Here is a 15,942-nt window from a genome sequence, read left to right on the forward strand (position 1 = left end):
AGAAAATTGAAATCATGATACATCTCTTCTCTTGATATGGTTTAAATTGTGGTGTTCCTCCATCCTCGGACAAGTTGTCTCACCTGCTTTGGCTTACACTGGGGAAGAGGTCTTAGGCTTCCATAACTATCAAACCAAGATTGGTAATCTAGTACTCTATCGATTGTTGGAGCTTCGGGAGGAATTGTTTTGCTTTCTACAACTCTGTTGTGGTGATTTCCATCGGTGCTCCCCTCCCCCTCCTATGTGTTTATTGGTGTTTACGCAAGTGTCTCTTCCAATTCGAAATGGACTTTGGAATGCTGAGTTTGATTGACCTTCATAAATTTCTATGGTTTTTATCTGAAAATTTTAATTGAATTTTGAGTTCTCGAGATAAGCTCGTGATTTTTTAGTCTCCTCTTCTTCTGTCCATTGCTTTAATAGTTTTATTAATAGCGTCACGGTTTTAGTTTCATTTGTCCAAAATTTACTTGATGTAATAATAGACGAGGTTATGCATGTGTTATGAATAGGTTGGAATAGGTTTTACCTAATTGTACTTGGCTTGATCTATTTGGTAGTTCTAAGGATCAAGATTTGCCCCATAATGCCTCTAACCACTGCCCAATTGTGAGTTTTATTTTGAAAGCTTATTATGCTCCTAACATATTATTCTTTCATACATAATATATCTAAAAATCTACCCAAATGAAAGCGAGTCTTCTGGAATCCAAGAAAGCCCGGGGTATCTTATTTGATTATGAGTCTATCCAACTTTTTTGTCTGTATAATAAATTTTCTACTTTTATCAGATAAATTAATCTTAGATGGTGGTTTAAGGCTAAATCCAAGGGTGATCTTAATGCTAAGTATTATCATGTCGTTGTTTCAACTAGAAGAGTAAATTTTATTCATTATTTTAAATTTAATAATATGTTTATTTTGGACATTAAGGATGACAATAAATAATTTATAAAGTTCAATCCTTTGAACTCACTCACTTTTGATTGACTAACCTCGGTTTGAGATGCTCTTTTGGCCTACAGCCCATTAAGAATTTGTTATCGAATTCTTTGTATAATATCAATTACAGAATTTTGACCAAGGTTTTAACTAATATGCTTAAGGGTCCTCTATGCTCCCTCATCTCTATGGAATAGTCAGCTCCCTCTACTAGGTTTATTCATGATAACAATTTGGTTAGTCAGGAGATCATTTACTCTTTCTATAATTCTAAGGGCAAGAATCTCTATATTCTTATTAAAATTGATTTGAAGAAGACTCGGATTATCTTGAAAGATGATTCTTTGAATATTATATTTGATTAACTTTCCACCTAAGTTTATTCATTGGATTAAATCTTATATTTCTTTTCCTTTGCATGCTCGATTAATGATAGTATATCTTTTTTCTTTCTATTCTATGGTCAAAAAGGTATTTATTAGGGGGATTCCCTCTTGCCCTGCCTATATATCCTTTGTAGCCCAATGATTATTTCTTCATCTTCATGATTCTTATGATAATAAAAAAAATCACTCATTTCTATTTTAAAATTTTCTTTAAAATTTATCATTTAATGTATGCGGACAACATCTTGTTTTGTTTTACTAAAAGAAAATCTTATCTTATTATTATGGAGGTTTTGAAGTCTTATGAGTTGTTAACTAATCAATATATTATTGTCTAAGTCTAAGATATTCTTCCATCATAATGCTTGCAAGGATTTAAGAAAGAAAAATTTACAACTTGTTTAATATCAAAGATGACAACTTCCTTTTTAAAGTATTTATGTACCCTTACTGTTCTTAGATGGATTCTGATCTCGTCCATTAATACCCTAGTTGAACTTGTGCTTAACAAACTCAATCTTTAGCATGATTTCCTATTGTCTCTAGCTAGGAGGGTTATTTTGATTAATTCAATTCTTAATGTTGTGCCTCTTCATTCTTTAAATGTGACCTGTATGTCCAATATCATTCTTAATAGCATTGTTAAACTAGAAATTTTCTTTAGGCTAATAGTGGCAATTATAGGGGTCTTTGTTTATTTTTTGGGACATTATTACTCTCCATAAGTTTGATGGGGTCTTGAGGTTAAGAATTTACATCATATGAATCTCTCATGAGCTTGTTTCCTCATGAGAGATTCAGTATTCTTAAATAAAGTTAGAGTTGGTGTTTATTTCTAAAATGAAGTATTCTTATATAAAGTTTTTGTGTTGTACGAGTTTTGGATGATTCTCTTGTAGTTTCTAATCTTCTTGTAAATCGATAATGGAATATTGATTTATTGGATTTTTTATTGACCCTATCTTATGATATCAAAATTTTTCTATAATCACATAATAATTGATAATAAAAATATATGCTCTATCATGAATGATACTAAGAGTGATTGGTGACGTTGTTTGTGGTAACTCTCGGTATTACCTCGAATTAAAATATTTTAGAAAAAAACTTTTACATTATCAACTTCTTATTTTCATATCTTTTGTCTTGATTTATATTTGTAGTACTCACTTGTCCCTTTTGTGATTTTATTGTTGAATCCATTGATCATTTGTTTATTTTAATGTTCTTTATGGTATCTCTTTGAATCCAAGCTTGTGGTGAATTTTTCCTTCTTTGTAGATTGGGTGGATGATAAATGGCTTGATGAGAGTAGTTTGTGTGGTCAAAACCTTCAGGCTTTGATTGCTATTAGCCTTTCATGGATCTAACGTGCTAAGGAATGATATAATTTTTAATCAGATTGTCTCCTCTCCTAATAAGATTTTACGTAGAACAGTTGCAACACTCCTAGCTAATGTAAGGAAGATCCGAATTGAATCTAACTTAACGATTATCATTTCTATGATATACAAGAAATGTGTTGTTGCTTGATCACTATTTAATTGATAGAATCTTTAAGATATATTTTGTGTGGCCAATTGATCGGCCAACCGTACTAGAATTATTAAGACTTTTTTTTTCTTTTTCTTTTTTTTGGATAAAAAATGATACTTCCTTCTTTTATCATTAATCTACTCCGATGATAAGGATGATTTCTTGTACTCATATGAGTTTACGATGCACGATTTATTAGACCTACGATAATAAGTTTACGATGAACAATTAAAAGTCAAAAATATACCAATCCATCATCATCATCATCATCATCATCATCATCATCATCCGGTACATAGGTCATAACGCTACATGAGGTGAAGAATTAAAGTGTTAAGTATCAAGTTCTATATATCTTCACCACTAATTTAAGCTCTTGATTGAAATGCCAATAAGTAAAAGAAATTTAGCCGTTAATACATCATCATTAAATAAGATAACCAAGAGAAATCATGTGAAGTTATTGTAGACCATAAAACACCATCTTTTATGCAAAGTATGACTTCACATTAAGTAAACACCATCTTTTATGCTAAAGGTGTTTTAATGATGTGCTTATATACATATGATTTCAAACTTTGTCATGTATTTATGGTCTCATGTTTACCAACTTTATCCCTTTTTCTATTTAAATCATGTATCTTCTCATCAAATTAAAGCTCTATGGAATTGAATTGCCTTTGTGCTTAGGTCTTGAGAGGTTGAAAGTTCCTGGAGGAATATGTGAACCAACCATTCTAACATCATCGATTAAGTCTCATTGAGCCCAATTTGCTCCTTATGATTCAATTTTGGAAGTTTAAATCATTAATTAATATGCTTGTGATTGACTTTCATTCATAACGCATTTATTTTCTTCAACCTCATTTTACTATTTCACACTCTATTTTTAGATTTTTAGTTAGAGGATAAGAGAGACAGAAACTCTCATCAACTCAATTCTTGGTATCACTTTTATTCAATTATAAATCATATTTTGGAAAACTCGTTTTAAGTCAGACATCATTATTTTTAATTATAGGAGATGTCAATGATTTGGAGCTAATTTGGTCTATTCAAATAAAAACTACATATGGGCCGGGCCCCACTGATCTTAAGTTGGTACTAAGAAGACAAGGAGTTGGGAGGATTCCATAAATGGAAAGTTAAAAAGTAGTGTGCCAAAAATAATTTATAATAAGCTTTAATAATTATTTAAAGTCAATAAAATTATTTTTTAATAAATAATTAGTATATGTCAAACTGATAGTGTTATGATGCTCAATTTTAATTATTTAATTTTTAATTTATAATGATGACCATCTTGTTAGACAAAAGGTCACATCATTACAATTGTTCGGATAATATGTACCCACTATAGTTATGATTAGCATCCTAATTTGTATATTTTAAAAAATAGTATCGAGGTTCCTATAATTATGAAGGTGAAACATTTAACCCCAATTCCTTTTACGCGTTAACTTTGTCCATGAAAAAAATCACACATATAAAAAGGGATAAAAATATAATTTCATTATCTTTCCAAATTGCTTTGTCACAATTCCAAATTGCTCGCCTGTAGTCTGTCGTGCCTTTCTACTCGCCCGCCACACCATCTCACCCACTTCTCGCCCGTTGCACCCCCCTCGTTCGCTCGCAACTATGAGAAAGCTAGTGTTATGAGCAAGCAAGTGTAACGAGCAAAGTGAGATAGGGTGTGACAAGCGAGTAGAAAGATGAGATAAGCTATATACGAGCAGTTTGAAAAGAGAGAAAGAAGAAATTAGTAAAATTTATATTTTAAAAATAATAAAATTATATTTTTATCATTTTCATTTGTGATTTTTATTGCATATTCGATTTTTTTCATCTACGAAGTTAACGATATATGGATAATTGGAGTTAAATATTTCATCTTCGTAAGTATAGGAACTCTAATACTACTTTTTAAAATATATAGAACATACTAATCATAATTAACTATATGAGATAATCTCTAATTATCCCAATAATCTCAAAAGTCTGTCGGAAGTTTTGCCTTTATGACCCTGTCATACACAATCTAATAACCTCTTCTCTATCTCTCGTAAGCGCTTAATTTTCCTCTCTATAAAATATTAGTGAAAGATTAGATATAAAGTTTTGAATCTATAGAAACGATAAATATTAGAATTTTATATAATTAAATAATATATAATTTAATACTGAATATATTATAAATAATCTAATAATACAGGCTAATCAAATTAGTAATTGAATATTAAGCAAATCATAAAGATCAATCTTTTACTATAAAATAATAAGATTACAAATATCATTTTTTTTTCTAGATTAATTAGAGGATATTAATAATATCATATGAAAACCAATGGGTTTCGAGATATCAAAGAGTCTTTTAAGAAATCAGAGAGAAAAACTGAGCAGAAGAAAAAATCTTAAAGATCTATGCCGATTAATTCAGAGAGCATGATATCGAGATCAATATATCGAAATACCATGTTACTAAGAACCAGTTTTACTAATTAATTCTCTATATTTATATTTTTGAGTTATTGTATCAGAGTCTCCAGCAAAGTATAAACAATTTCTTCTTCTCTTCCTCTTCATGATGATTTTGAGCACCATCGCATTTGTAGTCTGTTCAGAAAAGTTAATTCTTCCCACTACAATTTTGGACCATTAAGTGCCTATTTATCTGTCAATTTCTTGTATCCCTTCTCTGATGTTTCATGCACAGACTAATCTGACTTAGAACCTCTCGTCTTCTCAATGCACTCATCCATTGCTTCTCCTTTTGATTTGCAAGACAAATTCAGAATAATGAACATCATTATTACATGCATGCAGCATTACAACATCTGCAAAGCCAAGCTTTGTCTACCACCTCAACATCTACTCTGGACTCTGTTCTGGCACAAACAGGAAGAAGAGAGGAAAGGAAGGCACTCTGCTGCGCGTGCTCATCGTCATGCCGGAGCCACTCACGAGATTGAATTCCTCCATCTCCTTGGTCCCTTCTTTGTCGCCTCCGTTGCTGCGGTGCCCGGCATGGGAGCCCCGAGCTCGTTCGCCTCGCTGGTCATCTTGGTCAGCTTGCTCAGTTTCTTCCACCCGGTGCTCCACGGCGACGATGACTGCTTGCTGGGCTTCGTCGACGACATCTTCTCGAACTGCCTCTGCAGGTTGTCCATGTCGTTCTGGAGCTCCAGGTACTTGGCCTTCATGCTTTCCAGCTCGAACTTGAGCGTGTTGATGTCCTTCTTGGCGGCCGCCCATCCTTCCTGGAACGACTGGGGCGTCCCTTCCAGTAGCTGTCTCCGTGCCGAGATCACGGGCTGGTAGTGCGACTCCACCGCCTCCTTCAGCGACGAGCTCGCGATGGCGTTGCTTATCTTGACTTGCTCGGAGAAGAGCACCTGCACCACCACTCGCAGCGGCAGGCGCTCGTTTTGCGCCGCGTGCATGCAGGCGTCGATGGACAGCTTCTGGCAGTCCATCACGCGGCACAGCCTCTTCCTCTCGTGCTCGGTCAGCGTCGGGTGTGCCTAATTGATATCAAGGTCAGACAAATCAAGAGATGAACTCATCGATGGAGGAGATTACAAATGTTGATTGCAGTGAGTTAGATATCAGTTTCAGGATTCATACCTTGAGATAAGAGTCGACTGCTCGATAGAGCCCGTCGTCGCATGTCCTGGTGGACTCCGGCAATGCTTCTGCCAGAACCTGAAACTTGGTCAGGGAGAGGTTCCTGTCCCTGGAGACCTCTGTGAGATAGCTATCGAGCAGTCTTGCAACTCTGGTCTTGGCATTGGGTCCGCTGGCTCTTTGATTGGCCTCATAACTGTGCTTATCTGGGTATGGCTCCCTGCCTGGGCTGGAAGACTCTGTTTGCTCTTGAACCAGGAAGTGCTCAAGCAGCCTCTGAACCAAATCCACATCGTACAGCGTCTCGCTCTTATGGAAGGAAGGGATGAGAAGGTCCGGCAGAGTCGCCTGCTCCAGCTGCATGCCGACTCGCTTCTCCAGTTCCGTCACCAGCGCAGGTGCCACCTTCAGCATGTTCGCTAGTCTGAGCAACCGGAGGAGGAAGCTGCAGGTGACGCAGTCCTTCTGCGGTGGAATTATGCTTATGAGGCTTTCGATCACCATGCGCTGCTCTCGGATCTGACCGCTCGACAAGTCATCCTTGCTGCCACTTCCTGCGACGATCAGATGCAGTCCTCCTTGGTGACTCCACGGCTCCTCGCCCCCCTGCGCCCCTTCTTTCGTCAGCCCCGGCAACCACTTCGATGCGTAGTGCATGATCGCGGCGCCGATCAGCTCGAACCTCATCCCCTTCACCTTGATGGCAGTGACCACTCGCACGAAGTGATCGATCCGGAGAATCGACACGTCCTCGAACCACCAGTCCGGGGGGACCGGCTGGCTCCGGCTCGGGCTGGATTCCTTGGAGTCACCATTCCACCTGGGGCTGGAAGCTCGCGCAGGCCTCCCGGTGTACGCCCACCGAATGCCTCTCGGATTGGCGCAGGCCTTCCAGGCGATGGACTCGCTGCACCGTCGCACGATCTGGAGGTTCTCTGCCCACGGCGAGAGGCTCTCGCAGCTCTTCAGCACCACGATCGAGTCTCGCCAAGAGGACAAGACGACGTAGCTGAGGAAGGCTTCTGTTTTGAAGATCAAGTTGCCCTCCTCCAAGTCCTCTGTCATCTCCAGGTACTCCGCGGCGCAGCGCAGCCCGGAGATGTTGGAGGCCGTCAGATCCACCGCTATGCCGTAACAAAACTTGGCCGCCAGTTCGAATGCTTCCGGGCCTCCCGGGAGATCATCCAATTCCACCAGGCTTGGTTCTGATTCCCGGGATGACTCGTATATGATTCTGTTCATTCTTCCACTCCTTGAGAGCAGAGGATACTTGAGAATCGAAGTAGAACAAAGCAGATTCTTAGTCAAGTCATTGCATACTTACGAACACCGCAAGAATCTTGTTGAGGATACAGAACACATGCAAGACTACAAGTAAATAACAAAGGAAAGGGAACAACCTTGTGCAGGTGGAAGCTGACACCTCCCACTTTAACCAGCAAATCACTGGGGATATCACTGGAAACAAACCTGTACAGAATTTTCATATGGGCTTTTTGTCATTACGTTGGTCGAATCATGGAGCTCACGAGCTCTACTGAAGGAGCAACCGCGAGAGGCTACTGAAACGAAGTACAAGAGGTACCAGGACTGGTCTCTGCGCTCGAAGCCATCGGTCTTGAGGCCGTCGTGCTTGTCAGGCTCAAGGTCTCTCCCTCCGCCGCGGCCGTCGCTCTCGGATTCCCACATGGTCGGGCTGAGAACGAGAGACCAGCAGGAGGCGGCCCAGAGTTAGCCAATAACCTTGGAACAATTGCCGGGAAAAAGATTGGAGATGAAACTTACTGAAGAACAAGATATCAAAGATCCGAGCCACAACAAAGTTTAGACCTTCAGAAGTGAGGGGCTAAGCACGAAGCGGAGAGACCAGCTTCAACCTCATAAAGGATGAGAACACTCTTCAGCTGAGCTCATGAAGACTTACAGAGATGAAGATTAAGCGCAAGAGAGGCTACCCACAGAGCAGAAGTTACAGCTGAGTTCACCAGAGAGAGAGAGAGAGCGAAGGGGAGGGAGGCCAGATATACCTTGGTGCTGATGAAGGAGTGGAGAATGATATCACATGGGATGTTTGGTGTTATCTGGACTTGTCGAGGCTGTAGGATCATGGGCACTCTCTCATGTATTTTTGCTTGCTTCCATGGATTGTAAACTATTTTTGTTTCTGATCAAAGGATACATGGCTATGGCTGTGTTTACTTCACCAATCTCAATCTTTCAGCTATGTCTTTCTGTAGCTTTTTTCCCTGTTTGTTTCTACCAATGGCGGGTCACTTTTCTTGCATCTGAAGTGGTGGATCTACCCCTCCAATACCCCTCATTTTCTGTTCATCCATGTAACAGGGAAACTTTTCTGTCTGCAGAATGTAGATTTGTTCTATCACTCTCTTACGACACACACGGCTCAATGCGTGGAAACAGCCTGCACATTCTCTCTGTAAGTTCGAGACAGTTGCTGCAGATGAAACATCTATGTTCTAATGGAAACAACTATGGTGGTAGGAATCAGGAACCTCTCACATCGCCCATTTTTTGAGAGGCATGTGTTGTGGATCCCCTTGTGATTTGACACACCACGGATGAGTGTCCACGTAACGCTTCTCTATCTCCCCCCCCCCTCTCTTGGGTGAGGCTTTGCCAGATCTCCTTGCAGGTTGACCATGCTCGGGAACAAGCCCTTCCCATGGAGATGGGACCAGCGTGGGGCCCACAACATAATGGCACGATGAAGTTGACTACAAAGGATCATAATTTGACTGTCTTTTGCAGAGCTGCTGCGTTGTGCATCCCTCCAACAAAATTGACCTTTGGCAGTAAAAGCTCATGCCGTGCAGGACAATTATACTGATCCATGAAGGTCTGGTGATGTGAACAATATAGCAGCAAAAAGTTATGACACCAAGAAATGAAATGAGCTTTCGATCGATGTACTGTTGGTGGGCAGAGCATGAAACAGTTCGAATGCCAGACAAATTTCATATTTAAAATGCACCTATATATTATTGAGAAATTATATAAATACATGCATGTTAAATATGCTATTTACTTTTCCTTCGACATTGATTGGACAATATGTTCTACAGCAAAGTTTAATTGAACAGTGTATAGATGAAATAACTACAGGCATCCTTTTTATGGGATTTAATCTACTTTTAATCAGTGATTTTTTTTGGAAGATTAAGTATTATTAATTCCAATGAATAAAAAGAAAAAATAATTAATATATAATATAAAAAAAACCTCAACCCACCTTTGGTTAAGGGAATGGGGGATATGAAGAAGACTGGTGGATGATGGTGATGCCACGTTGCCTCAAACTCCTCCACATATGCTTTGCTTTGGGTTGAGCCCCCCTGCTCTGACCTACATGCATTATGCTGACAATAAGACAATGGCCACCGCCATTATGAGGCCAAGATTACACGCATACATATATCCTTTCAAAATAAGTAGCTTTGATATTTATATCTCTAAATCTAAGTTTGGCATATATTTTATGATCAAACCTAAAAACTTGATGTACATAGTCTTAAAGCAAAAGTTTGATTAGGTTGTGAAGTTAATCATTTATTTAATGGACATATAGTTGAATCAGTATCCTATCCCTCAAAAATTATAATGATTCTTACATTAGTAAGAAATATAATTAGCCATTCAAAAGTCTTAAAGAGTTTTCCATAAATCAATATACTTGAAAGTCTTTATAACTGATTCTCTAATGAGAAATAATTTTATATAAATATTGAACGGTACATAAATCGTCCGAATTATTATAATTATGATGCTACACTGATCACACAATATTTTGGTTAATGTATTGAGATAGTAAGATGATGACATTACATATAAGTGTCCTCATGTTATAATGACAAGATAGTGACATGGCATATAAGTATCCTTATGTTATATTTTTATACTATTTAATAATTTATAATTATTTTAATATATAACTCTAAATAATATTATATAATAATTTAAGATATTTAAAATATTTTTTTAATTCAAACTAATTAATATTAACTATAATGGAGCATGATTAATCTGAGTTTTTTATGAATATTAACCGGACAAATATACATACATACATGCATACATATATATATATATATATATATATATATATATATATATATATATATATATATATATATATATATATATATATATATATATATATAGAGGATATTTCTGAGCTTAAATGGATAGACATGTAAATCTAGACATGTAAATCCCCTTTATTAAATGATTCTTCTTTATCTCCAAAGTGCATCAATCACGAGGACATTGTTTGCTACATCAGCAGCATCCGAGTATATCTGAGCTCTACTTTAATCAAATCGGAAAACCTTGATATGTCCATTCTTTTGTCTCTTGTGTTCTTATATTTTTTTCCCCTTGTTGACCCTTACTGTATCGGTCATATACCCTTAATTTTATTTAACGGAGTCACCTGAGGTGTGCATCAATTAGGCTGCTTGTGATTTAGCTATGCACTGTGTTTGAGACATCCCCGATAATAGGACGATTAAGATATATTACATTTATCACATGTCTCAAAGTTTGTAGACTTCACATGAAACAAAAAAGGATGTGTGACAAGTTATATATTATTCTATCTTGATTTGATTGGTAAAATTATGTTTTTGACGTCGCATAAAGGCAACCACACCTTTTGCATTAAATTATTGTATATAAACCAATGGACCTAAGGAGGTACACGATTTGATATTAACATAAGAAATGTATTTGGAATAGGTTGTAGGCGATCATGTTTGACAGTCTCAACCCATTTCCCTTCTTTTGATATAGGTCAAAAATATCATACCTTAATATAAGTTAATTATTAGCCAAAAATTAACTATAAGGATTATTTCTTTTCAATTTATATTTGATAGTTGGGTAAAACTATAAAGCAAAATTATATTTCTATATATAATTTACTAGAAAAAAAATTTATTATTATTTTTTATCAGATGATGTCCTTCATAATCATTTTTAATTTGGGCTACCTCTTTTTTCTATTTGGATAAAAAGTCTCTCACTCTTTGTGTTAAATGACATTAGAACCAAGGCATGATTGATTTTTTTTTCCTGATGAAAATGATCTAATCTAATTCAGATCAAAAAGGAGGAATGGAGGAGATGGAGGGGAAGGGAGAGGCGGAGGCGGAGGTGGAGGAGGTTTCAGGGATTTGATCCGAACCAGTTCATAAATTTTATAAGGATAAAATTGGTATTTATAGAAAAACAAACATCCCAGGTGAAAACAATTATGAGAGATAAAGCTTTACTTGCTAATTTTTCATTATATATATATATATATATGTGTGTGTGCACGCACGCGCATGCAAACATATATATATATATATATATATATATATATATATATATATATATATATATATATATGAAAATATTGTTAATGTAGAAGTTAATTGGATATTTAGATATTTATATTTTAAATTATTTTTTACTCAAACAAAGTAATAATGTTAGGAGTGATTGACTTGAGTGTTGCAAATGGGTGTTAATGATAGTGACATGGGTGGAGGATCTCAATTTTCATGTCCAAGTTTTTGAATATAATTATGTTTGCAGTATAAAGCAATCATTAATGATCATGCCGAATGAAGAAATAATGTGTTGCTCCTCTAATCAAGCTTTTAACTTCTGGTTGGACTTAGTTGTGAGGAGAAGAACAATGAAAAGTATGCATGCTTCATGTCAGTTGGAACATCATGCTCAATCTGAAAGGTATGTACATGGGACCGCAAATTGACCCTGCCATCTATTGCTGCACCCTTGTATTGCAGAACTCATCCTGCATTCTTCATCTCCTTTGTCATATGAAAAGCATCAGTGTGTCTGTCGTAAGTACTGCCTGCAGAAGCTGCAGAATGCATTCTGCATTCTCGACTTGATATCACTTCTTGGTCATATGATAAGGATCAACATGTCTGTCACAAGTACATCCCGCAGTTGCGCAACGCGTTTTGCATCCTCGACATGGCCTTCGTGTTTGTATGAAACCGCATCACCATTAGCTCCGCCCGGAGCTAATGGTGTAGGTCATCGGAGAGCTGCGTCCAGATCTTGGGAGGCGGGGCACAGGCGAATCCATGAAAGGCCAGATCAGAGGTCTTCTTTTCTTCCCGTGTCCTACGTCTCTGCGTGTGTGGTCCATCGTTACTGGTCCAGTGCCTCGGATCCATAAGCTCATCATCCTCTCCTGCTCTACTCTGGCCGATGGGTTCGGCATGGGCCCAGGAATGTGCCAACGCCGACGACATGCACCAGTGCCATTAATAACTCATCATATCCCCATGGTAGAAGCCGCATCACCTTCAACGGCCCCATGCTTCCCACTAAGCTGTACTCTTCGAATCTCCCAGAGATCACACCCCTCTCTCTCTCTCAATTCTTTTGGTCTTCGACCAACTTGAACAAAAGAAAGAAATGGTAAAAAGATGGTAAGAGTGATCGAAAAGACGAAGCAGTATCCTCGTCGAAGGTCACAAGAAATATTGGATCTTTTCTTTTCGCTTTGTTTGGTAGAGACGAAGAAGCAGATGCGGCATGAGCTCTACATGCATCAGTGCTGTGGTACTGTGGGACTTGGTTTGGAATCGGTGGGAGGGCGACAAATGCTGAGCCTCCTCCCAACAACAAACACCTGTGTGCGTTAATGGCGAGGAATCAGACCATGCATTGCATCAGAAGGCGATACTGTACTCATAATAAATGCAAGCATGCTGCAGCTCGTGGCTGCCAACGCCTGACGGTGTAAAGAACCTCATCTCTGAGAGAGAGAGAGAGAGAGAGAGAGAGTAGAACTGTACAGTAATGGCAGCGAGTAAAACCAGAAAGGCCGAGGCGGCCTCTGAACGCTAAACCACTAAAGACGAGGGGGGAGTAAAGGAATACATTTCCTGCGGCTCTTCATTCAATTCGTTCTCCATGAATACACCCCACTGCAGAAACTTCTCATTCTTACATTACAGTATTATGGATGCAGGAAAAGGAAAACATGGTTAAGTCAGTTTAAAGGGGGATCATAAAACTACTGGTACTGTCCGCCCTTTGTCGTTGTTAATAGATCAGCACAAGGGAGAAGAAGATAAGCTTGGAGAATGAATCCAACAGTAACACTATGGGCATCTCTTCCCACTCCCTCTCATTCTCCTAGCTGATCACCTCTATTCCTTGCTGTTCCAGCATGTGTTATTGCTGAACTCACATTCTTCTCCATAGTAAAGCTACATTGATCAAAACCAAACAATCTTACTTCTCCACCACCCCATTCAACAATCATCGCAAAGGAGCTGGAACAGCAGTCAACAGCACTACGCAGATAAATCGACGAAGAAGATAAAAATAAGAACTGCTAGCTAGCGGGACATAAAGGAATAAACCAAAGAAAGAAGAAGTCCCTAACTCGATTCTCTAATAAGATCGACAAGTCATGGTGTGGAGTGGTTGGAGAAAAGAAGGAAGCTCTAGGGTTTCTTACCGAGGGTGTGCTTGTTGTTGTGCATCCACACCTTGAGGACGTGCCGCTTGATGCAGGTCTCCTCGCAGAACTGCTGCACCGCCGCCTCGTCGTGCTTCTGGATCCGCCAACCCAGCCGCTCCGCGAAGGCCAGCATCTTCTCCTTCTGCTCTTGCGTGAACTTGGTCCGAAACCTCTTCCTCACCCCCGATCCCGAGGCCCGCGTGCCTCCTCCGCCGCCTCCCATCGTCGGGTTCGACACGTCGTCGTGGTCTTCCCTGCTGTGCCCTCCAACCCCCGACGTCGAGGGCAGCGCCAGCGGCGACGGCCTATGCTGCTGCGCAAATGTGGCCGGCGGGTAGGGAGGGTGGTGCAGATACCCCGTCAGCGTCCTGTAATAGGGCGAGAACTGAGGATGGTACCCGGTGACCTCCATTGCACCACCACCAACGGCGGCTCCTCCCCAGGCGCCGCTTCCCCCCGAGTCCTTCCGGTGAAAGTTGCGGTGGCACCCACAGGCCGCGCAGCTGAGGGCATCGAGAGTCCCCTCCTCCCCCGCCGCCATGAACTCCCTGCATCCGTCCACCGCATGCCCCCCGATCCCCACAGCGTGGTTCTTCAAGCATTCCCTGTACCTCACTCCTCCTCCGCTTCCGCCACCGTGCGCCTTCCGGTGTCCTGAACCTCCCACCGCCACACCGGCCGTCGCCGCCACCGACTCCCCTCCTTCGCTCATCTTAGCTCCTCCTCCTTCTCCTCCTCCTCCACCCAAATTCTCCATCACTGTGTCGTAACTCGACCCCACCGGCAAGCCTATCTCCTCATCCCCCTCATCATGGTCGTCGAAATCCATGTCCACCGGCTTTTCCGCCGCCAGATCTCCACAACGGCTCCTCCGCCTACTCGTCTCCCCCTTCTTCTCTCTTCCTCTTCAACTCGGGCTTAAGACCACGAGAGAGCTTCGTGACGACTCTCCCTGTTCCCCCCTCTCTCTCGTTCCACGAGCTCCCTTGTCACCGCCGATTGAAGTGCCCCCTCCCTTGCTTCCGGTGGCTGCCGGCCACATCCATCCCGGCAGCCAAAGCCCAGCCCTAAACACCACCACCAATCCCTCACTTAGGCCGCCCTCCCCACTTAGTGATTCCTTCCAATAGCTTTTACCATTTCACTCACACCCCTGGTTGAACCCACAAGCCGCACCGTCGTGCCCACAAGAAATGACCCCCCTGACAAGAACTAAAACAGGAGACCACAATAAATCTACTATTACATATATGTACAGATAATGCTACCGTCTATTATATATTCTGAATTGATTGGGCTACCCATAAATGATTGGAAGCTAAGGTGTGGTGATCAGTAATTCTACCTTTTATAGGGTAAAAAAATTATATGAGGGTAAAAAAATGTGTTACTTGAGGCAACCACACCGACGTAACGACTCTTTTTTGACCGCCTCATATAGAAATCTTGTAACAACGGAGCACAGTTGAGGTCAGAAGTGCCGCTATTTAGGTTGGTTGGACGTATATGTGACCAAGTCAGCCAGGATGATGAAAGTGAAGCTCTTGTTATCATGCCCTCATGCTCCCGAGTGTACCGCCGTATCTCACTTTGTTTTCTAGCTCAGAGCGTGCATTATCGTCGTGGAAAAGCCGAAGGATTGAAGTGATAACGCGGACGGGGAGGCATTGCGTCTTGGAACTCGGTGGACATCGTCGAGGCCAAATACAGAGAATGGATGGCATAGAAACAGAGAGTAAGACCCTAAATATATCGGTCGATGGCAAGGTATGCATGCCAGGCCGTGATAAGGGAAGGGGAGGACATGGAGGATTAACTGGTTGCCACCAGCTGTTTCTCATCAGCCCCATCTGCCATGCACGCTTATTGGTTGATCTTTCCGGTGCCATGCAGGTGGGATCATGTACTCAGCTGGACGCCATGGTCTGAGGAGGT

The 15,942-nt window shown here is 40.2% G+C and overlaps 2 protein-coding genes across 10 annotated transcripts; both read right to left on the reverse strand.

The window, feature by feature from the left end:
- Nucleotides 1-5,607: 5,607 nt before the first annotated feature.
- LOC135633800 (root phototropism protein 3-like) lies at nt 5,608-8,637 on the reverse strand. 6 transcript variants are annotated; one of them, XM_065143724.1, is made up of 6 exons: nt 8,454-8,637; nt 8,280-8,364; nt 8,080-8,190; nt 7,895-7,964; nt 6,495-7,763; nt 5,608-6,391 (listed from the first exon to the last, which is right to left on the reverse strand). In XM_065143724.1, the coding sequence occupies exons 3-6, from the start codon at nt 8,181-8,183 to the stop codon at nt 5,828-5,830; spliced, it is 2,007 nt and encodes a 668-aa protein (XP_064999796.1). In that variant the 5' UTR covers nt 8,184-8,190; nt 8,280-8,364; nt 8,454-8,637; the 3' UTR covers nt 5,608-5,827. The 6 variants fall into 6 exon arrangements, with proteins under 6 accessions (XP_064999796.1, XP_064999797.1, XP_064999793.1 ...); XM_065143725.1 differs by having other exon boundaries at nt 8,522-8,632; XM_065143721.1 differs by having other exon boundaries at nt 8,280-8,371; nt 8,522-8,632.
- A 3,559-nt stretch (nt 8,638-12,196) lies between these two features.
- On the reverse strand, nt 12,197-15,185 carry LOC103979289 (zinc-finger homeodomain protein 2-like). Of its 4 annotated transcripts, none has more exons than XM_018823845.2 (2): nt 14,005-15,185; nt 12,197-13,167 (listed from the first exon to the last, which is right to left on the reverse strand). In XM_018823845.2, the coding sequence occupies exons 1-2, from the start codon at nt 14,834-14,836 to the stop codon at nt 13,007-13,009; spliced, it is 993 nt and encodes a 330-aa protein (XP_018679390.2). In that variant the 5' UTR covers nt 14,837-15,185; the 3' UTR covers nt 12,197-13,006. The 4 variants fall into 4 exon arrangements, with proteins under 4 accessions (XP_018679390.2, XP_018679391.2, XP_009393645.2 ...); XM_018823846.2 differs by lacking the exon at nt 12,197-13,167 and adding an exon at nt 13,408-13,816 and having other exon boundaries at nt 14,005-15,179; XM_009395370.3 differs by lacking the exon at nt 12,197-13,167 and adding an exon at nt 13,408-13,750 and having other exon boundaries at nt 14,005-15,178.
- Between the last annotated feature and the right edge of the window lie 757 nt (nt 15,186-15,942).

Source organism: Musa acuminata, chromosome BXJ3-3, assembly GCF_036884655.1.
Source record: "Musa acuminata AAA Group cultivar baxijiao chromosome BXJ3-3, Cavendish_Baxijiao_AAA, whole genome shotgun sequence".
Lineage (NCBI taxonomy): Eukaryota > Viridiplantae > Streptophyta > Magnoliopsida > Zingiberales > Musaceae > Musa > Musa acuminata.